General features: G+C 38.8%; 1 protein-coding gene across 1 annotated transcript in view; it reads right to left on the reverse strand.

Moving 5' to 3' along the window:
- LOC137134200 (protocadherin-15-like) overlaps nt 1-24,617 on the reverse strand; it is a 183,957-nt gene that overhangs the window by 52,976 nt on the left and 106,364 nt on the right. Inside the window, exons 15-21 of the mRNA XM_067518787.1 lie at nt 22,816-22,965; nt 21,119-21,312; nt 20,046-20,178; nt 19,647-19,726; nt 14,096-14,189; nt 8,954-9,082; nt 443-748 (exon numbers count right to left, since the gene is read on the reverse strand). Of these exons, the coding sequence (XP_067374888.1) occupies nt 443-748; nt 8,954-9,082; nt 14,096-14,189; nt 19,647-19,726; nt 20,046-20,178; nt 21,119-21,312; nt 22,816-22,965 (1,086 nt within the window). The remainder of the gene's footprint in view (nt 1-442; nt 749-8,953; nt 9,083-14,095; nt 14,190-19,646; nt 19,727-20,045; nt 20,179-21,118; nt 21,313-22,815; nt 22,966-24,617) is intronic.

Raw genomic sequence — 24,617 nt, forward strand, 5'->3', positions numbered from 1 at the left:
CTCACCCCTGCCATTTCTTTTCCCCATACTAACTTCAGTGCAAACATGCATTGACATTTGACAGTGTTGAATCTTCCCAAAGTCAGACTCCAAGTAGAGAAAAGGTGTCAACATTTGTGCATTATTTTAATGTTTGTCAGGGGAGATATGAAATGATCCTCTACTAAAGCCTGCTTATGACTTGAAAAATCCAGCTTTACGTCTTATTGTGTTTGAGTCTGGAAGTGCCCAGAGAGCTGTCATGATGGGAGAAAGAAAAAAAAAAAAAGCATTTCTGTAGCTGTGCATGTTTCTGTCTGTGGAAATGTTTCCATTTCGGAGCTTTTGACATTTTAAACGCCAAGCTAAATGATGCTAAACGCATGTTGTTTTAAGCACCTGCCACACATGGAGAAAAACAGACAAAAACTTTAGCAATAAACACATTCAGATAAATACGTACACTCAGCTTGAGAATCAGAGTTCCCACAGGGCTGTTCTCAGGCACATTCACCACATACGCTGCTTGGGAAAATACTGGGCTGTTATCGTCGATATCCATGACCTGGACCAAGACAGTCAAGGTGGTTCGACGAGGGTCCACTGCCCCATCTGAGGCCTCTACCACCAGATCATATTGGCTCTTAAGTTCCCGATCCAGAGGCACTCTTGTGTAGATGCTGCCATTTGCAGTGATTAGGAACAAGTCAGGATGATTCACGATCCGGTACTGCACCTGTCCATTAGCCCCTGCATCTGGATCAGTGGCCTGTGTGGGAGATAGAAGGGATCAGAGTGCTCTGTTACAGAAAGATATATTATTATCTCTTTGCAGTCAGTGTAGAAGTATATTAAATAATGGTTCCCCTGCAATGTTAATATCTGGGATGCTCGCCCATATAAAGTAACTGGTGTTATGTTTGACTTCAGTTTGGGTGCTCTGATGTCTGACATTTGTGGCTTTTGTTGATGTTGTTTTTTTTATAAACAATTACCATACAATGCTGCCAAGCTCTCAAAACAAGATGGTGAACTACAGTGACCATAATTAATCGCACCTGCATATCTGCACTTGTTTGAGTAGTCGTCTGTGCCAATGCAAAGTGGATAGAGAGAAAGCATGAAATATTGACTATATCATAAGATGGAAGGGTAATAGTTGCTTAATGTCGTAATGGCCATTATCTCACACTGGATTGAGAGACTTCATATGCTGAAAAAAAATTGAGTTAGAGGGCTCGCTAAATGAAACGTCGATAAAAAGTCATTTGTAAAGACCTGTTCTCCCTTGACACTACTGAAATAAACTGACAGGCTGTGTGAAACAGTACAAATCCATTTACATGCATCGCTACTAACAGAGAGATGTAAATATTCACCAATACATTGCATATGAATAACATATTTTTAAACTGAAATGCATGGGCATCCCTTTAGGCAAACAGCAGCTATTGTGAGCTTGATGTGATCCATTACATGATCCATTAGAGCTTGGCTTTAGCTTAACGCCTGAAATATTTACAGAGGCTTCAGCTACAAAGCCATGTAAGCTACAGTGCGGCAACCCAGCTGAAACAACTCTTACATATTTCAGTCTCATTTCGTATTGTTCATTGAGATGAGTGTATTTGTCATTGACTCACAAGTGATCATTTAGAGGTTGAAAAGTCCAGAACACTTTTTCATGCAAACACAAAATTTCATCAATAGACAAGCTAAATCACCATTCAACATTATGAGTGTCACTCTTTAAATATGAGTAGCTGTCTAAAAATTGAAATAAATGGTAACAATGACTAATAATGGGCTTAAGAGAGGCATGTGGTGCTACTCTGTGATGCTGTGATGATCTTAGGAGGAAAAAAAGGTTATTTGCTTTTTAAAATGTAATTCCCATGTGGATATGACAGCTCATTATTATGCCTGTGCATGAGGGTGTGTTTGTGTGTCTTCATACTCCTGACTCGAGTGCGATGGTAAATCTTTGTTGTAACTGAGAGAGAGAGAGAAAGACAAAGAGAGAAAGAGATGCAAAGAACAAAGAAAAGGGGATCAAGCCACATTTCATCTGTCTGTCTGGCAATAATGTCTCAACCTCAGTGCAAGTAAGGCCAAGGCAGCATGAAGCGGGAGGAGTAGAGACCCAGGAGAAACAATGGAGGAGGGATAGAAATACACATACAGTTGCTACAAGTTCTCCTCAATTTGTTTTAAATAGAGCGCTTGACAAATATATTGGACCTTAACTTTAAGTCTCTGCAAAACAGTACAAATGGTTTGACATCGTTTCAATATGTACATACTGATCACCACCTCTCTGCAGTAATTACATGATGAAAAATCTCTCACTGCTACTTGCCTTGTAAGAGGTGTGATCTATTTATCTATAAATTCACAGCCAATAAAATCAAACGACAAATCTGCATAATAGCATCCAGTGGACAAATTGCATGTATTATATAGAACTGTACAGGCTGTTCATTCCTCAGGGGCTGCAAGACCTGCAGTACATTGGCAGACATGACAAAGCAAGGCAGTTGTGGTCTAAAGCCTGGGCTGTATAGCTTTTGGCTTTTGTACCACAGCCCACGCAAAACTATTTGGATATTTTCCACAGTATTTGGCACAAGTCTGCTTCACATTGAGATGTTGTTACAGACACAGTTTTTCAATCACTGTCCAGAAGGTGAGGTTAACTGGCAGAGCCCTTTTATTGTGAGATGGTGGGCAGACTTTATACATCCACTGGGAGAGGCAGAACATCCTGTAGGTGTGGTTGGGTGCAGTCTTAAAAAAACAAGCCCACACAGACCTCTAATATATAGTACCTATGGAAACCTAATTTTGCATTTTGAAAATTAACATATTCATGTTGCTTTGTATGATTAGTGCTCCTGACCTAACCTAACATTTAGTCTGAATTGTCCACTTATACTCTAGAAAGAACGATGTCTTGTTACACCGTGTGTGCAGTATTTTTAAAGGTTTCCATCTCAAAACCGAAGAAAAGTGAAAAAACATCATAGCAATGCTTTCTAACGTCTGCAGTGTTTAGCATGATAAAAACACCAAAGTTTCAATTCCGATTGGCCGAAACTAAATGCAATTACATTATTCGGAGTCTCTGATCACCACAATGGCAAAGGATGTTTCCATGATGTGTCAGATACAAATGCTGACTGATTAGTGCTCTGGTCATCTGCATACTCAGGTCATGGCTATGCACAAACAGTTTCAACAAAACAAATAACTATTAGCACAGTTGGCAATGCTGTCATTTGAGATAACCTATCAAATCATCTGAAGTCGCTATACGGTAAGAAAAAGTGTGAGCCAGTTCCAATTACGATAATCCAAAATGCTTTAGGGCTAGAATTAGGCTACTTGATAGCATTATGCATTTGCACTGCAGTCATCTGCCCCGTTGGCAATAGCCTAAAGCTTTGCGGTTGGCTGTGTTATTATTCAATCCATGCAACGAAATTCAAGGCAGAATAGCTGATTTTCCAGGAACAAAAATGAGTGAGTACACACAAATGGTAGCTTAATTCAAGCAGTAAGCATCTTACCAATTTCTTCATCTGTCACTTGACTCTTGACTCGTTAGAATGCGAGTGTGAGTGAGCTGCACTGTTTTATAGGCACAATGGCTGTGCAATAAACCAAACTTGTAATAAGACATACACTTCCACACACACACAAAAAAAGCTAAACTCCACATCACAAGATGCTATTCAGCCCCACGGAAAGAGAGCTAGTTGTTACCATGCATTTGTCAGCCTATCAGGACTGGTGATGAAACATAGAGAAATACTTAAGACGTATATGCTGAGTGACGACGCTCTGGCTCCAGAGCTTTCCCACATTTTTCTTTTTTGTTTTACCATCGACGTTCAATTTGGGCAATGTCAGCTATGTCCCACATACCACAGTGTACAAAGTGAGCCGCAGCATTTTTTTCCTTTATATGCTGCTCAAATTAACTCTATTATTAGTTAACACACCAGTCAACATTTTGTCTGATCTCTTTGATGAAACCTCAGAGAGAAGAGCCTGTTATACACAAGTAGACCGAACACACTTGTCTATACTCTACACTTCTTTACTACATGTGTGCAAAAATATGACTAAGTGGTATCTTCATATGTATAATAAAATACACACTTCTGTAACTCTGGATGTAAATGCCACATGACTTTATTGCTGAAACAGGCATGAGATAGAGCCGAGAGCTGTTATAAAATATGACTAGTTTATTTCTCTTGCATCTAGCCTGCTACAATAAATAAAATCACAGAGAAAGAGACAAACACTCCACAACCCCTAACAAAAACACTCAACAATTGTATTATCTATGCTACAGTGGAGGTGTACTTTGAAGGGTAAAATCTCCTTTAGTGTGCAAATAGCACCAACTCTCAAAATAAGATAGCTATGAAAATAGTTACATATAATGGTCACAACCCTGGTTTACAAGTTGCTATACAAAAAAAGTGTAATTGATTTTGGTTTAAGAATTTCTAAATGAATAAGGATTTCATATTTTCCTTGAAGTTAGCAGCTAGTTTACTGTTTTTCTTTCCATCCATCCATCATCTTAACCACTTATCCTGTTCAGGGTCGCAGGAGGCTGGAGCCTATCCCATCTGTCAGTGGGGCGAGTGGTCATATTCGGTACACCCTGGACAGGAAGCTAGTCTATCTCAGAGCCAACACAGAGACATACACAGACAATCAATCACACTCACATTCACACCTATGGGCAATTAAGAGTCACCAATTAACCTTAAATGCATGACTTTGGACTGGGGGAGGAGTACCTTAAAGAATCCGACGCAAGTCTTAGTAGACCTAGCTGTGAGGGGGCAGCACTAACCACTCCATCAATGTGCTGCCAGCTTTAGTGTTTTTGCAGGGAAAAATTACCAAAGTGAAATGATATGTAATTACATATAAGACAACAATCTAATATTACAATTATAACGATATAATGTAATAATAATGGTATTTTCATAGGGGTCTGATGACAAACAGCAGCCAAATCAGAGGCCGCAGGCTTACTGTGTCTTCATTATGAATAATTATATTAGCTACAGGAAACTCTGCAAACAAGCAGTCAATCAGAGACAGAGGACACAGCAGGCACATTACACCCAGTAGCTTTGTTTGGTTTAATTTTTCCCTCTAAAGATGTACATAGTACACTAAGTGACTGAAGTTGGTTTATGGCATTATGTTTGGTTCATTTAGGGTAATTCTGAATAACATCGGATGTAATTTGACTTAGTAGGTAAATGGAACGTGTTCAACTCTAAAATATAACATCAGTAATTAAAATCTGCATTCATTGCATTTGGACACTATGTGTTGTACTATTATCCAATTACAGTACATGTAAGCCCACAATCCGATTGTTGTTCAAAATGTGCTGCTGTATATCCTTCTACTCTTCAAACAAGATTAACTCAGAGACATACAATACAACATTTCATAGCTTGCAGAAATGTTCAAGCTTTTTTTGATCCAGATGAAAAATGGACTATTAGAAAACAAATACATTTACTGATGGAAGTAAATGTTGTATGATACATTTACAATTTTCTTGACAGCACCATGGAATTTAAACTGTGATTCTTCAAACAAAAAACATTTAACTGTCCAAACTACTTTCTGCTGGGCAGAGGAGCTGATCAGTCTCAGCTTCAATGTCTAGAAGAGCTAAACTGAATTTCATATATAGTTTATTACACTCACCCATTATTAGCACTTGTTTTCTTCTCTTTCACAATAATTTACTACAGTGCAATAGCTGAAGAAGCACCATATGGGTTTAGTGGGTGAGAGTTGACTGCAGGGGAGAGCGACTTTTTTTCTACAAGTTTGTGCCCTGCTTGTTCATCAGAACTTTTAGTTCTTCCCATTTTGTATTTTGTCTTCCTGTAGTTAAATTCATATTGATTATCAGCATCATTTGTTTGATTCAAGCATTTACATACAGTATAAGGCCAATAGCAGCACCATCTTCATTTGGTTTAAGTGCAAAAATAAATATTGCCGTAATTTGCGTGGAAATAGTGAGCAATCTTACTCTGGTCAAAATGCAAACAAAAAAAAAAGTTGAACAATAGAAGCATGGGGTTTGTAGCTTCAATATGTTGCTTATTTCCAGAAATACAGCGTGACACTGAAAAATAAGCCTCCAACTCCCCCTTGATCAGCTACAACAGGCTAAGCTATAGCCTCTCTGTGTGCATGTGCATGGAGAGCGGGATTGTGTTGAGCTAAGTACTTTAATGTACTTTTCTTTTCAGTCAGGAAGACACTTCCTGAGCTCTAGCTGGCAAGGGGCCAGCTGAGAAAACCCTCTGAGGCAGGACAGAAAGAGGGAGAGAGAGAAAGAGAGAGAGAGAGAGAGAGAGAGAGAGAGAGAGAGAGAGAGAGAGAGAGAGAGAGAGAGAGAGAGAGAGAGAGAGAGAGAGAGAGAGATGGTAGGGTGGGCTAAGCTCCAATCTAACTGCTGGCTGCATTTCTGAGGAAACCCTTGGGAGTGAGATTGAAGGTAGCTTTACTTCATGCAAACACTGAACTTTCTTCATGTGTCCTTTTGTCTAATTTCATAGTTCATAAACTCACAACATTTAATGGTACCCCATTATTGCCCCCTGAAATATGGAATTGGATGCCCAATGTTAAATGTATGCAGCTCCTTCAGATAGTATTCAAACTTCTTTAATGTTGGATCTGTACTGTGTAATTTAAAACTGATAGTCAGTCTCAATGCAATAACTAATTTTCATTCAAATTTTTAGAAATGTATTAAAACTCAAAAACTGACTCATCAAAAACTCTCTTCATTACAAAGGTATTCACAACTTTAGCTGTGGCACTCCAAATTGTGGTCAGTTGAATTCTTTTTGCTTGACTGGAGCCCATCTGTGGCAAACTGAACAGATTGGAAGCGTAGAAAGGTGCACACCTGAATATGTAATGTTTCACAATTTACAGTGCAATGCAAAAACCAGAAAGGCCAAGGAACCCTCTGTGGACCTTCATGATAAGATTTTGTGATGAGGAGTAGATTAGGGCAAGGGTATAAACCATTTCTAAAGCTCTGAGTGTTCTCAGAAGTACAGTGGCCTAAATAATTAGAAAATGGAATAAAGATTATCAGCAACTTAGCAGTCAATCTAACAGAGCTTAGTTAGTCCTCTACAGAGTAGGGAGAACCTGGCAGAAAGACAAACATCTCAGTAACAGATCTTAATTATAGAGAAGTGAGACACAAGCCACAGACCAGGCTAAATTTGCCAAATAGGATTTAAAGGATTCTGAGAGCATGAAGTAAAAAATATGTGCCGTTTGATGAGACAAAATCAAACTCTTTGGGCAGAACTGCAAGTACTATATCTGGTGAAACATGCAAACTGATTAGAGTAGCGGAATGAATGATGGATGCAGCCATCCATAGAGCATGATACCTGAGAATGAGGTCGTAGTTCACCTTACAGCTAGAAAGTGACCCAAAGCATGCAAACAAGACAATGGTGGAGTGGCTTCAGGCAATTCTCTGCCTTCCTTGAAGGGCTCAGCCAAAAAAACTAAACTTAAAGGCCTATAGAACATCTGTGGAGAGACCTAAAGATGGCAGTTCACAGAGCAGGATTGACCTGGAGAGGATCTGCCAGGAAGAATGGGATACACTGCACAACTCGAGAAGTGAGAAACCTACACACTGTACAGTACCTCTAAATCTGAGACTAAAAACTTGCCCATAAAAACTTGATACTGTAGTACCAGTACTTCCTAGGTGTTTCTGTATTAAGGGTGTGAATACAGACATTTGAGTTTTGGATTTTTAATAAATTTACAAATTTGCTACAAAAGTGTTGTGGAATACAGATTGATGAGGACAAAAATTGATGTCAATGTGGTAAAATGTACAAAAAGTGAAGGAATGTGAATAGTTTTCAAAGTGACTTTGTGCAATAAGTCTCCTCAAGCACAATGCAGATCAAAGCATGGGACAGGAATTCTCTACCATCGCTCAAATAAAAAAAGCCACACTGAAGGACTTGACAGACCAGTACCAAGGGGAGAAAAACAACAAGTTGGTCTGTGAAAGCACCGTGTTCCAGAACTTGTATCAGTTAAACTACAGACAGAGGTTTTTTTCAACAAGCTGAAGCTGAAAACAAGTTCGATATAGAACTAGATATGAATTTTATTATGAAATGCAATGCAGCAAAAAAGGCAGATTTATTTTATAAAAGACATTTTCAAGTTATTTTTTCTTCATATTTTTTACATCATAAAAACCATTCTGTAGATGTTTTTATTTTGGCAATATTGTATTGATAGTTTGTGTTATTTTATCTTTAGTCATTGATAATTAAAAGTATCACATACTGTACATACTCAGACTAATTATTTACATAATTTGAATATACAGTGCAGCACAGTATCTAAAATAGTATACAGATTCCCAGATCCTTGCATATCTTGGCAAAAGTTCCTCTTTTAAACTTAACTTTGAAACTTACCTTTTGAAACTTAACTTTTAACTGCACTGAGCTTCAAAGCTATGTTTCAAAACAGTGAGTTGAGAGGAAATAGGGGGAGGCTCAATGAAAAATAGAGGCAATAAAGAAAGACTTTCATTGCTTCATCCTGCAAGCATGTCCAGCACTATATGTGCAAAATAACAAAAGATATGTCCTGTCATAATTCCATGATTAATCCACTGACAAACATCAGGCCAATTAATCGACAATGGTACTTAGAAAGACCTGGCTGATGAGTGGAGCTGAACCACTGCCAGTCCACAGGCATACAGCTGTGTGACAAATCTGTCCAACAAGATCAACCATGCACGTAAATATCAGTTAATGTTTTAAAAATGAGATGAGGCAACAATAGTAGAAAATGAGGTGAACATTAAGAGAGCAATTCTTACTGTATTAAATACTACACCTACCCTCACTTGTCCTACGAACAAATTGGCCTGCTCTTCCAACACAGTGAAATTAGTGGTTATGGTGAGATTGAACACAGGGTCATTATCATTGACATCAGTGACGACAATGTTCACAGTAGTAGAGGATGTCTGCAAAGAAGAAACAAAAAGACCAATATTATTCAGTGTTCCTAAACATTGAAATTTAAAGTACAAAATTCTTAAAAGCAGAACAAAGTTAATTCATTAGTATACACATTTAGGAACCAAATTAATAATTTTTGTAGGTGCAATACCAGCATAAGTATAGGTGCCACCTGAACCACCTGAAGTCTCATATCAATCCCCTGAACAATTTACCACAATTTTGGAATGTTAATCAAAATTGAAATTAGCAAAATGTAAAAAAGTAATGAAGTAAATTCTTAGCATTAAATGCATTTACTGTATAGATACTAGATTTATGTCACCAGTGAATTGAAGTACTTAAGAATACTTTTTGGCAGAGGCTGGAATTCAGATAATGTTGTAGCAATCAATCAATCAATCAATCAATCAATAAATAAATAGCACTGTATGAATTTAATAATTACCAGCCAGCACTTATAAAATGTTCCTCCTGATGACTCTTTAAAGACAAATAATCAGATGCATTTTTTTTTCATTTTTGTCAGGTGTGTTGGAGTTTGTCTGGTGGATCAAAATGCTTGATGATGTTTTGGAACCAAAAGGGAGGTGATCACTCACTTTCTCCTTCAAATGTGTGCCTGGCATTAAAGCTTAACATGTTAAAACGGCTAAATTCACAAGTAGAAGAGACTGATTTGTTTCCTAAAATAAACTGGGGGTCAAATTGGCAGTAAGATCACTTGGTTTATTGATAAGACTATTCTATCATCTATCAGTCCCGATGTTACTGTGCCAATGTAGCCTGAGAGTCCATGGGTGGAGTTCAAGTAGGACAGTGGTCAGTGGAAGATTGGACTGAAGTCCCCATGTTTTTGTGATTGCTAGGAGAAATGAGATTCTCACAAGTAGTCATTTCAAAAGCATTGGGATTAAACTATGTCTGTTATAACCTCAACGATGAGTTATTTTAGCAAGCAATTTGGACTCTAAACTTTGACAGTAATACTACAAGAGTTTTAAGACAAAAAAGATACCCTAGCTCCAATATGTGATAACCAGATAGTTTTTATAAGGGGGAACATGGACTTTCGTGATGCATAAAAGCAGAGCCAGCTTTTGTTTTTAAAAAAAAAAATACTGGTTAAATAAGTATGCAGATCAGTAGAACATTAGCTATACAAGCGTACACAATATAAAAGTCAAATTTTAAAAAATAAAATGCTAAACTACTTACTGCTGTCAAACTGTTTAGAAAAGAATCAAACACAGGGAAAAAGTGACATTTAAAAACTGTATATTAAAAAATGAATGACTAGGATTGTAGTTAGTATAGTTTTATTTGCAGTGAAAATGTCACCAACCATCCTGGGAAATTGAATGCTACTGTATTATTACTAAAGGGAGGAATTAGGTAGTATTGTCAACTAAGCAAAGCAGGGTTTTCCCCATGAAATTTGTTAGCGGAAGCGGTCAACTATCTTTTTATTTGTTTTTTTTACTGAGTAGTCCATGTTTACTACGCATTTTAGTAAAAATCGGCAAAGTGCACCATTAGACTAAATTCTAGTTTAGGGAAAATGTCAAAAAAAAAATTATACAATTCCATTTCATAAAAAGCAGCATCATTTGGAAGAAAAGCTCTGCATTTATGTTTTAAAAGTGTTTTTTTTTTAGTTTTTAGTCAAACTGTAATGCTTTTTAGTCATTATAAAAGGAAAAGACAGATGTGGTAGAATGTTAATACTGAACTTTTCATAATGCTGATGGTGACTTGTCTCTTACATTGATAAAGAAAAAAATCACTACAACCTTTGCAAAAGCGAATAATAAAATGAATGTGTGGATGAGTACACCTACAAACTTTGAAAGACATCACCATTCACATTCCATTAAAAGTGTACTGACCTTCTCTAGCCATGCACAGATAATAGTTATTAATCAAAAACTGCACACGGCTGTAAAACTGTGAGGTCCAGTGTGAAAACATTGAGTGAAGTGTTTTACAAACCAGTCTCCCCTCAATACGCTTTTACTCTTAGAGCAAATGTTCAACAGGCCAAGGATGTTTGCAGTGAAATTAATTTTGCAAGTGTATATTCTGCATAAAGTTCATTGCACTTATGTTGATATAAAATCTGGGCAAAACAAATTCCCTCCAGTGTCATTTGGTCATTTATTAGCGCGACTACTTTGGACCATTGCACTGGTGTTTACCTTCAAATACCAGCAGTACACACCTTCTGTTTAGGACAACCTTAAATCAACATAGAAAAATGGCTGAATATCCATCTATAATCTCTCAGTGCACTGGGACAAAGCTCTATGCAAATAATGGTGCAAATGTCTCTTTTGGTGAAGGAAGGATGGGTGGGTGTGGGGGGAGTTGGCCCTGGAAAGAAAAAATATATATACTTAACTAGAAGACAGCTGTTTGAAGTTGCTATGGCAGATGAGACATTCAGCTGCACGACACGAAGGAAATGACCTAGTTAACGTCACCTTCATCTCACTGTCCGCTGGGAATCCCTTCATCATCGTTGTTTTCTTTGTTCTAGCTTCTGAGATGTACATAATCAGTCCTTTCATGTACGAATTGACATAGCAACCCATGCTGAAAACCATCCCGCCCCCTGCTTCTTTTGCTTGTTCACTACTACAACAGGGATGTCAGGTGATAAAGCTCACCATCAGTGTGGAGACGGGATCTACTGATTTGTCATTTCACAGAAGACCTGAAGCCTAATTATCATCTCCATCCTAGCGTGGGAGTTCTTATCAAAGCCAAAACTCCCATCTCTACAGCCACTAGTGTGATTAATGAGTGTGCTGCTATTATTTATTTAACATTAAAGAGGAAATGGACAGAAAGAGAGAACTCTGTAATATTTTAGTCTTACATCCTCACTGTATAAAACATCCAGAGGTGGTTGATGGTACTTTGCCTTTCGAGTGACAACCCTAACCAGATGTTGTAGGGACAGATCTGATCTGGCTATCGGAGTCATGTAGTCCCTCCTCTGACAGCACAAAGACCAGCTTTCTTCATCATTCCTGTTTCTATTTTTAGAATTCGGGCCTGCTTAGTGGTTATGCTAATTACTTGTACTGTGGAGAATACAAATGTTAAATTGGTCACACAGATGAACCCAATTTGTTTCATGCATGGTAAAATATAAAAGAGTAAAAAAGTATTATAAAGACATGTTTGTATGTGCAGATTTGACTATACTCAAAGAGCAGTAGCAACAGGGGGGAAGGATGACTGGCTTCGCTCCTTATATCAGGTTCCCATGGTTACCAGAGTTCTGTGCTAATTACACATCCGAATCCTTGGTGTCCCCCTCCTCTCTGTCACATTTTCCTTTCAGTCCTCTTGTCCTGCTCTTTTTTTATCCTGTCTTTCCAGGCTTCCTTACACTAGTCCGTCTCGCTGAATGAGTTACTCACCTCCACCCTCCTGGAAACCTTTACCTCTCTCCCCCATTCAACTTCCTTCCTGTTGTGACAGCATTTCTTTCTGGCTGTGACATTTAGCCCACACGAGTCAGCCAGTAATTTACTCTGCGGACAAGATGTTTGCTACACACAGACACAAACACTCCACAGGTAAAGGCTGTTGATTTGTACAATCTGTCTATCAATATTAGGACAAAGAGCACCAGCTTGTGGTTACCTCATTCTGTGAGGTGAAGCCCTAACTTACACTCTATTTATTTTGCTCTTTCCGCTCTTGACCCTGGCATTGTCCAGCTCCTCTGTCTCTCCCAATCTTAACTGTTACACTCTTCCCTTGCATGCAAACAGTTATGCGGCACTTACAAACACTGGAAGCAGCAGCATCTCTGCATTTTATACATCTCCATCTACATTTGTTGTCTGTCATTAAATGAAAAGCAGCTGTAGATCTGAGTGTTTATGCATGTGCAGGTGAGAGGGGGTCAATCAACATCACTCCTTTGACAGCTCATCAGCTAATGTTCATTACTTATCAGACACAGCATCTGAAAATGAAACTACATTTCACCTCTGCCTGAACAGAGACAGCTGCAAATACAGAGCCAACTGAGGTGAAGTCTAATTCAATTAAGATGGTTTATATGATTATCAGCTCTAGGTGTGAGATGGAGCAGCCAACATTCACATTCAGTTACAGGCTGTGCTGTTTGTCAAAGCCGAGTAAAAAAGACAGCTCTGAAAAGCACACTCTGAAGAGTCTACTGCTCAAGTATTTGTATTAACATTGTGCGGACAGTTTTGTTGTCATGGTTATTAGAGCCTAACTTGTAAATCAGTTGTCTTCTATTACTCTGGATGAGGCAAATAAAGAGAAATTCACACTAATGGTGTAATCACATTAGTCCTACCCCATCTTGAGATATATTTATAACAATTCCTGCTTTAAAAGTTTGGTTCATACAAAGAATTTAGTGAATACTAAATAGTGTGTGTGTGTTACAAGATATACAAGGTAATGGTCCATTTAAAAAAATATGCTGAACAAAACTGCTTTAATAGCTCAAACTAGCTGTACAGTAAATACACAGAAGATATACTTTTCTCAGGAGTAATGTTTTAGCTATATCATCAATTTGCACTACGAACAGTGAAGTGGCACTGAGCCAGGAGTGTATTCACAGCAGACAACGGAAGCCAATCAGTGAAGGACTCACATTAATGCAAATCAAGTTATAACATAATGAAATTATAATTTCCACAAACAGTTTATGGCTTTAAATTGTCAGGTGGCCCTAATTATTCTGGTGTTACACCGGTTTGACACAAAGAACTAGTGCTCCTGACTACTGTGCTACCACAGACTTTATGAATCTGTAGCAAAATCAAAGAGAATCAAATTCTGTCTTCAAACACACTATTGAACTTCCCAGGCTAATTAAGCACTTGTGTTTAATGAGCCAGATTTTCAAACTAAAAAGCTTGTATAAGAAGATCTTATTTGGGCTTAATGTGTTCAAAATGTTTGAGGATCATGCACCCTAAGAAATCGATAGTCTAATAAAGAGGACAGTGCCTCACCCCTCCAGGGTGTCCGTCGGAGGCCGTGACTATCAGATGGTACTGATCAGTGGTCTCTCTGTCCAGAGGCTTACTCAGAAGTAGAAGGCCAATCCTGTAGAGAGAGAGGAAGGGAAGACTCTTGTATTACTGTTACAACAGAAGGGCACAATACACAGCTTTATTTACAATCTAGTACTGAATCTCTGGGACGGACTTATCACAGTAAAGAGGTTTGAGATTTGTTCAATACTGTTGGAAACTTTATTTTAATACTTTATATTAATGCAATGGAGGCTGATGGAAGAGGCTGCACTTCAGACTTCATTTATTTCCAGATTATACAGATTCATAAGATGCGGTCACCGAGAGAGGAGAATAGGTTTGGCCAAAAAGCAGGTGGGTTTTTAAATGCTCCCACTATGTTTTCCTCCCTTTGTAGCTTAACTCTGGCTCCCAAAGCACATAGACAACACACCAAAACATTCATGTTTCTTTCCAATGACTGCAGCAGACACAGTGACCCTCCTGCTCATTTACAAGGTATAATTTGGCACCCTGGCATTCCAAACACAAAGTGTGGATGCATTCCCAAGCAGAACCCTGAATTATCTTTGTTTGCACACACAGGCAAACCAGACATGTGAGTGGAAGTACAGACACAAAAACACGCACACACGAGCACAAAACTATTTCACTGCTGCACTCAGAAGGGGTTCTGCCAGAACCGCAAGCTGAAGGAAAGACGGATGCATCTGTACGCACTGCTAGATTAATGCCCGTCGCAATTCCCTGCTGTCCCCTTGCTCCTTCACATTTCTAATTTAAAGCTCCTGTGGCCAAACAGTCCAAGCAGAACCTGACTGGTAGTTTCTTCGTGACTCTGCTGCCCATAACTGCCAAACTATAGAGCTTCATCTTAAAATCTGACAGGCAAATTAAGGCAACGTCGATTACCATTGTCTATTTTCCCAAACACTTCCCCCCAGTGAACACACTGCTTTGAATCTAATACACCTGATGATTGGTGGTTCAAGAGGGCAAACACTTTCCAGAACACCATAAAAATGCAGCACACCATCCTTCACTGGCTGCTGGGCTCATGTTTATTTATACATAAGCATGAGAGCAGAAAATGGCCCTTTCTGTGCTCAGTGAAGTTGAAGGTAGAGGAAGCTTTGATGTGTACATGATAATGAAGATGTACAGCGATAATTGTCATAATTATGATGATAATGATGATGATCCTAATGCTGACTATGGCAAAGATTAGAATAATTAATGCCACTTAGCCAGCCTGGGGAGTTTATTCATTGCTACAACTGGAGTGCTGAACCACACTTGAGCAACTGGGTCTAAGAGGTTCACTGATCATGTGTGATAGCGTCCTGCCTCCTTTCCCCAGCCACTACAACTGAAAAGATGTTGTCAGACAGATGCTTTTAACAGCATCGTCTGCAGCAACAACGGCGCCGGTTAGAGGCTATCTATCATGCTAAATTGGACTTGATGTACAGGACATTCCAGTTCCAGGAGGTGTGAATGTTTTACCTGTGGTCAAGTCCGACTAGATAAGGAGTGGACTTGAGTTGAAAGTGCATTTTGAGACATAAATATTGACAAAATATTGACTTCCACAAGCTCAAGTTAAAGATAAATTTGGGGCATGGATCTGTTTGTTACTTCTCTTGAGTAAGTATATTTATTTAAAACTGACTACGGTCAACAGCTCAGTGTTTGGATTGAATGTAAAGTAAAATGTGTAGCTTCTCCTAAACTCTTTTTCAATTTCAATTCCTCCTTGAAGCAAGACAATCAGCTGCCAACTAGAAAACAGATCTATAAGAAGGCACTGGAAAAAGCTCGAGTATTAAAGCTTCTATAGCCTCTGGGTTAGATTTCGTGACTTTAAGATGCTACCAAGGCTTCAAAGGTGATGCTGTTCTCAGGCAAAATTAAAAAAAAAAAAAAGCAATGAGAAACTTTGGACTGACAGTTTAGGATTGCCACACTGCAGCAATGTAGTTTATAAAGGGTTAAACTTTGAATAAGATATCTACATATCTTATCTACATAACATATCTACATTTCAGAGTTAGATCAGCTGTTATTTTACAGCTAAACTGAGCCGCCATTTTTCTCTGGAGGGCAAAGTAATGAAGAAACTTCTCTAAGTTACTAAATATATCATAAAAACATAACATTTGGTATTTCTGTACAGACATTTCATACTTATCAGCTAGGGTACCTTGAAAGCCAATATAAACATATCTGAGAGCTACTATCAGCTACTAAAATGTATTTAAAGGATCATGAGGTGCATGCAGTACATTTCAAGTACTTGATTGTATCCTTTGTATGGCACCTGGTACCTAACACACTCTCAGCTACTGATTCAGTGGTGCGTCCTGCTTACAACCATCATGGTGAGTGAATCTGAAGCATTTCCACCTCCCCCAGGGGTACCTGCCCCATTTATATGAAGTTATAGATTGGAGAGCTCATTAGTCATAATATCTGGCTTGAAGCAGCCCATATGTAGCCTGAATGTGAACATGCAGCAATACAAAAAAAAATCTCTTTACTGACTTAGACTGGATATCTGAAGGACTGAAAAATGGGAGCATGAAGTGGGGCTCTGTATACTGCATGCTCATCAAGCACACCAGTTAATTATTATATGATTCATCGTGTGCTATATCAGCACCTGCCTAAAGTTGTTACATTGGTATGTTTGTGAGAGCTTGTGATGCGATTGTACCATTTCTGCCACACAGAGAAAGAACCCAATTAAATGTAACAACTTCAGCAAGATTTCACATCGGGTTTAAAAACATAATGACAAGAGCAAAAATAGCACCGTGTTTTTGCCTAACTTCTAGTAGCACTGTAGGACCATAAAGTAAATATCCCTCCACAAAAGAAACAACTTTAACACTGTGAAGTAGATAAGGAGTAAACAAAAGGCAGGGATATAGTGCTGCAACATAGCTTGTACTTGCATAACCAAGAGACTGAGGATGCAGGCAAAAGTGGCTTTAATCAATTAGTGAGAAACGTGTCTGGCAGGGTTTTGCATTTTCAGTCTCCCCACGGCTCATCTCTCTGTATTTCTTTCTTTATTTAAGGGATGCTAAAATGCACTGACCACTTTAATATTTTATTTTCATGCCCCATACTAGTGGCTGGGTGAAGTGTTGATGTTGATTATTAGAGATATTCGTGTGCGTTTTATTCTCCAGAAATACTTAGGTGTTTTATGCCCTAGAATAAGCACAGAGGCTCAAGAGGAGAGAAAAAGAAGACGAGGCCTGGGTAGAGCCAAAGTCCAGTCAACAATATAATTTACTTTTGTAAAAGAAAAAAACAAAAAAAGCTACAACCAGTGTTTTAATGTTTTGGAGGATAAGCTGACTAGCGTCCATCTTCTTCGGGATCACACACTAGGCTCCAGCATAAGAATATATGTATTCTAATGTGCATATGACAGGGACTTTTCACCTCACCACATGATTTGATGATTCTCAGCCAACTAGATCCAGCCTGTTTTTGGTTTCACCTAGATAATACTGGCCTTTTCCCTAATCCATATTTTTGGACTCCATCTTCCTAAAATTGCTGTCAGTACAGTGCAAATGACAACCAGTGCCTGTATACCCCATTGTATGACTCTGGACTACACAAATAAAATTGACTTGTCTTGAACACTAACATCATAAACACTAATAAACATCCCAGGCAGGCAGTGAAGGTAAATGGACGTGCTTTTCAATTGGTTCACTGGGATTCCATGATGGTGCTGACAGCCAGTACTAGTGTTCATCAGCAAAGTAATATAGATATATCAACCAAAAACCAATAACTGGTGACTACTACCACTACTCTCTACCAACAAAACTGAGCATCCATTCTCTTCTCGTCCCTCTCTCCCCACACCATCATGCGGCTCTGCAGTCTGTATAATCAGAGAGAAGCTAATGACGATAGCCAGATCCTGCCAAATTTGCCTGCAAGGACACTTCCATGGCCGTTGCAGAGAATGAAACAACATTTGAAAGCTTTGCACTTGAGAAAACCGCATGAAAAGCTTATTGGATTCTGACATGTGCAAGCTGACATGTTCTTTTGTTTCTTATATAGTAAGCACATCAAAGCTTTTGACACCTTATGACCAGCCACTCTAGACAAGAGCTTTGTCTTATCACACTGAAATCCTTATAAACTCTCAAACTGATATCAGAATTTGAGGAGGCCCTGTGCAGATCTACAGTACCTCCTCATTATGTTATGTTACAATACCATGTAGTAAAGCATGCGCTTATTGCATCCATTGGATGTGATTGTTTAGGTTATTTAAACTTTTATTGAACTCTCTTTTACAGTTTCTGTCACATTCACATATTACATCTTGTGTACCACCACAGGTGCTGCTTTCATCTGGTGTCAGACAAATTCCATACTTGAACTGCAAAGATTGTCTGAGGATTGAACTGGCGACCTTCTGCTCACGAGCCAACTACCGTAAGCCAACTACTGTAAGACCATCACACCCTCATGTGGAACACAGAGAAAGAATCTTTGGGTGGCTACAGCCCCATGTTTACACGCACTTCACCTACCAAGTTACTCACTAGAGAAAAAAACAGGCTTCTCAGGTAATTGGGGACCATATTTTGGAAGCATGGCTCATAAATATGAACCTGTTTATTTTGTTTTTTACTGAGTGGGTGTGTAAGAGAAGACCGACAGTGCAACGAGAGAGAGACACAGAGTGAAGCTCTTTTTTCACAGCATGAACCATCTAATGTTTTTCAGTATGTAATACAAACAATGTTACTTAGACTTGTGTTAGGTTCAATTTTATCCTACTTTGAGGAGACTTAATTTCAATAAGACAATCCGTTCTTTGTGTTATGATCTTGCTTTTATCCAGCCACTCCACTCTGTTACTTGCCTTGTCTGCAGCCTTTTGTTATGCATATGTGCTCTTGTAAAAAGCCAATTAGAAACCTGGTTGCATGTGTTCATGGCAGAGAAACCTGCATCATCCAGGAAGAATCTAACTGGGAAATCATGTTTTTCTAATCCTCTGATCTGATTAGGGTAACCAGGTTTTTGTACCATGACAGTTAACAAATCATCTTACTTGACAAAAGGTAACTGCAACCAGGTTACTTACACTAATACAAGCACTGTTAATGCACTGGCTGAAACCCCAAGTGATGTTAGTGCGAATAGCAGCTGTCCTCAACAACATTTCCTTTATGGCATCAATAAAATATTTCAATCTTTTTAGAGTCTCCTGTCCATCAACGGCAGAAAGGTTGTGATCTGACACCTAACATGTAGATGTTAATCATTTTGTATTTTCATTTTATTCTATATTTTATATTTATCAAAACTATGTTGTCAAAGGAACCTATGAGCCTATGTTGATCAATAATTTACTAGCCTTTGAATCCATCCATCTGCCCACGGGGCCTATATATACACAAGCAGCCTTTCCCCTTAAGTAGCCAGTGGTAGGAATGCCTTACAGTGCCCTTCTGTATTTGGAGACTTGTGGACTTACGTTTCAGAGAGGTTGAACACCTTCTGGGAATCCCCACTCACAATGCGGTACGTGATCGGGTCATTTTCCCTGTCTGTGGCCTGGAGGGAAAGAAAAATAAGTAGGAGCTTGAAGGTCATATTGTACCACTGAAGTTAAAGGCTGTCAGATTGTGGAAGTGGTGCAACAAAAATGCTGGGCGAGAGCGAAGGTGAGCAGACTGTATGCTGAAGAGTAAAATGGGAGAAAAGGAGAAAGAAATGTGCTTGTCGTGCAGCCTTAAACTACCGTACAAAGCAACCTAATGAAGTAGCATAACATTTATCGGTAGTGCCATACTGAATCCCTCATTAAGTTGCACATATACATTTTTGCTTGTGCCTCTTTGTGAGCATGTGGGTTTGTGGCTTACTGACTCACCTGCAGATTGAGCAGAATAGCTCCTATCCTCATGGCCTCACTGACTTCCAGGCTGTAGGTTAAGAGAGGAAAACGTGGGGGGCTCTGATTGTTGGGTGGCAAAACCTCAATGTACACTGTTGTGATGGAGCTCCTGGCAGAAAGAAAAAGCACACATCAGCAACATCTTGGGTGTTTAAAAAAAAAAAAAAACATTCATAAGCATCACAAACAAGCCACTCATTCATGATTTCTTCATGAGCGTAAAACCAGCCTGCTTGTTCTCAGCTGTCACAGCAGCATACATGAGAACAGAGCCAACACCACTGATTATTTATTCATTCATATTGTGTTACATCTTTGTCAAACTGCTATAAAGGTAAATGTACAATTGTACTTAGGATAATCTAACATGAGCTGCACAATACCCATTTTATGTATTACTCTGTATTATCATGCCAAGTTGCTGGCATTGAGTGTCTTTCTTTGCTTGGTGAAAAGGGGTCACCTACTCAACCAGTAATAACAGACAGATATAAAGATCTGAGTTTATTTGTCTTTTCTGCACATAATGAATGTTGTCATAGCAGCACATTGGATAGAAAAAGGTAATTTGCTTTTACAATTACAATAATGGACTTGGCAGATGCTTTATGTAAAACAATTTAGAAGTAAAGGGCACATATTGAGTGCAATGTAAGATTACGTGTCTTACCAAGAGACACTTGACCAGGAGCAATCAGGGTTCAAACAACTGACCCCGCAGATGGTGGACAGCTGCTATACCAACTAATCCCCAGCCACCCCCACAGTTTTTGACTCAACATTTTGTATAGCTTGTCAGAAATCTTATTCAGCGAGTAAGATTTAATAAACCATTTAAAAGTAAAAGTAAATTTATAAATAGTGGGTTCAATGAAACGTACAAAACAATACTTGATGCGAAACCCAGTATAGTGCAACTCAAGGACACATACAAAATAAATAAATAAAACTTTGTATCACATTAAAATAACAAACCTTTGATCAAACCTTTTATTCTTTAAAGAAACCACACATAAGAGGGAGCTAGCAAAGGTGTAACACTACTGTACCTTCTTTGGGTCTCTGGTGCATTGTCAGAAGCCCGGATTGTCAGTGCATACGATCGTCCCACAATTAAAGTGACACCAGGTGCCACTGTGATGCGTCCAGTGAGATTATTAATGATGAAATGTCCCTGGGCACCAGCCAATATCTCATAGGTCACCAGACCGTTCAGTCTTTCATCAGCATCTGCTGCTGTTAACTGAAAAAAATCAAAGGTGGAGAATGAAACTGATTACATGACACACATTTTTTTTTTATTATTTTATTTGTACTTCGTAGATTTACAGAGGAGGTTGCGCTCAGCCAGCAACTGGATGATTACTGAACCAGACACATATTCATTAGTCGAGGGTTTTGGCTGACTTTAGTCAACTTGCATGCAATGCATTCCGGTGTCCTACTATAAACTAGTAAGTAATGACCTTTGTTTCATGTATGGATAAGGACAAAAGGGTTGGCATTTAGCTGAATGAGTACATGCTACTGACACTGTAGCCTGGCAGACTTTCCTCTGACAGTCCTTTGTTCCTCATGATTGCACTTTTGTGACCTTAATGATCAATGGAGTTGGAACTGCATGTAGTCAATCCCACACTTCCTTTCATATGCAATGGTTTGCAAAGTTCTGGAAAGAAAGCTAGACAGACAGTGGTTTCTTGGGATGCAGGATATGAAAATATATCAAATATATATCAAATAAATTAATCAGCTACCATTTCCTTCAAGCCAATTATTTAGGGCATCCTGCAGCTTGTAATTATGAACCCTTATGGTGTACTTGGCTTCATATCCTTTAGGCTTTGAAACTTTAATCCAAACTACCCAGACCTCCTTTTTCATGCTCCTGATACTGGAGTAAAAGCTAAAGCAGCAGCATCCTCAGGGGGCTTGCGCCTCTCGTAAACAGCTTATAAAAATCGGTTAAGCGGTCATACTAGACACTCTGTAACCCCTGGCCTCATTTCAGGAAGGGTGAAACGGCTGGTTTTTAAGAAAGATTAAACTTGACCTTTTCCGTGTCTGACATTTTTTTAGCCAGGCTGTGCTGAAGAGGAGAGATGTGAAAGACAAAACGCTCATGCTTTGAATGCCAAATTAGAGACAATAAAATGAAGGAATTATGCACGTTAATAGATACAGCAGATTGGGTTTATGGGCTTACATTTGGAAGACAGTATGCAAAGGTTTTGTGCCTTTGTATTCACTGAAACTGGCCCTGCATTTGTGTGGGGATTCTTTTGCATAAATGTCTCTGTATTATAGATGTGTGTAAAAAAAGACAAAAAAGAAAGAGAAGGGGGTGGGGACCTTTGAATCCAGACCAATCAATAGTAATAATATAAAGGAAATTCATATATCCCTTTTTGCCATAATTAAACTCATCACTGATGCCCACCACAGTGAATTCACTGCCATCATGATATCAGCTGATCTACTGGATAAAAGGTTCCCAGGGCCTGCTCACTGAAGACCGAAATAAAAAATCCTCATTGACTTGTCTGTCACGACTGCAGATGAGCCGAAGGGAACTGTTCTCGGGGTTTGCCTGTCAACACATTGCACTGGATTGCTGTGGTTATTTGCTTTGAGCATGTGGGAGAGAGATGGAGTGGGGACAAAGACGAAGGCACAAAGCAGGGTGTCAAAACCGGAGACCAAAAGAGAAGGAGAAAGGCAAGAGATTGATTGTTGGATTGATTACCTGTATTACTGTCTGCCCTGGCTGCATGTCTGTAAAGACTTCAACACTGTAGGAAACCTGAGCAAATGTGGGCGTATTGTCATTGGCATCAATGACCAGGATGTTGACAGTTACTGGGCTGCTCTGCTGGACGCCATCTGATGCCACCATCTGTAAACACACAGAAAAAGAAATGTGAAGCTTTAGAAACTGAAGATAAGCCCATTTGTTAAAATGAAGTCACTTACAGGCTGACTTTGTGTATGTTCATTTTTCATTTCTTTATGTTAAAGCCTTTACAAAGAGGAGAAGAAAGAGCTTGCCTAAAGGACAGTTTGCAAACTGAGAAAACCGCATGTTTATGTGTTGTTGGCAGCACTGATCTCCAGTGCTTGGCAAGGGAGAAAGAAAATGGACTAAGCAGCAACAACAAATGAAGTGTAAGGGAGATGGGATCCAAACAACAACTGTGGCAGCAGCAAGAAAATATCTGTTTCTGTTGGGGGAATTGCTTTTCCTGAAAAATCAGCTCTCAGTGCTGTAACAGAAATGACACGCCTTGTTGGTTATATACTGTACATCAGGAAGGTGCCTTTAGTACCAGCTAAACATTCACGCTAAAGGTGCTGCACAGAAACACAAGATAACATATACAACAGCAGTTATTTCCCTTCCTATATAACAGTGTTTCTGCTCCTCAGACAAGGAGATGCCAGATAATTTTTAGGAGCCAAGAGGGAAAGCAGATTTGGATTTACTGAGTCATCACAACTGTATTGTGAGTAAAGACACCGTCCTTGTAGGCTTTTGCAAGTGTAAAAAAACAAAACAAAAACACACACTCTCACACACATATGCAAGACCAAAAACAAAACATAAATTGATGAATTTTTAAGACTGATATTTATCAGTGTGTGTGCCCTCTATATGAGTCTTTATACAATTAATTTGAAGTTAGAGTTTTTGCAAAAACAAGATTTCTCTCAATGATAATCTCTAAAGTAACAGCTTTATTAAGGAAGCAAAAGTACAACCTTCATGCAGTTATGTAGTGAACGATTATGTTAACAAGCTTTCAGCAACAATTCAAAGCATCCAATTGCATCTGATAATACGGCCAATTAACATTATTCCTCCAAGATGCCATGTTCAGTCTAGCAGATGCATTTGATTTGTTTCAGCTTCACAGTTTAAGAAAAACCTCTTATTGTACATTCAACTGATTATACTGAACTACTGTAGCTTTCGGTTAGATTTGGACACAGTGGAACAAATTGAAATGTCAGTGTAGATTTCGTACGAAAACTTTGTCATGGATTAGTTGTCTACCAACTTTTGGTGAACCACTGAAAATTAATCGACTTCTTATAATACATGCTTCTTACAGTGGCTCTACATAGCAAAAGCAGCAGTCTGCATCTAAACCACGTGCATTTTGGTCCAGTACTTAGTGTAAGAGAGCGGTTTTGACACCACTTCTGTTAGATGAGCTGGAAATGTAGCTAAAACAAATCCTGTTTAGATAGCCTGTTGGTAGCTTGTGCAACTTTTACTAATATCCAATTCATGAGCCTAGTGTGAGAGGTGAATGAAACTTAAGCAGATGCTTTAAAACCCAAACTAACATTCTCATACATGATAAAATAACCCATGCCCGCCAGCAATCAGGCAAAACTAAATGTATATAATATAGAGCTTTGCAAGAGGATGCAACGAGGCTGGGGCTGGTAAAAAGATATTTAACTCTGAAGCTATCTTTAAAGTATTTAACGTACAGCAGCAACATCCACTAAAATATTCACCAGGCAATAGCATCATGTTTT

This window comes from Channa argus, chromosome 1 (genome assembly GCF_033026475.1).
Source record: "Channa argus isolate prfri chromosome 1, Channa argus male v1.0, whole genome shotgun sequence".
NCBI lineage: Eukaryota > Metazoa > Chordata > Actinopteri > Anabantiformes > Channidae > Channa > Channa argus.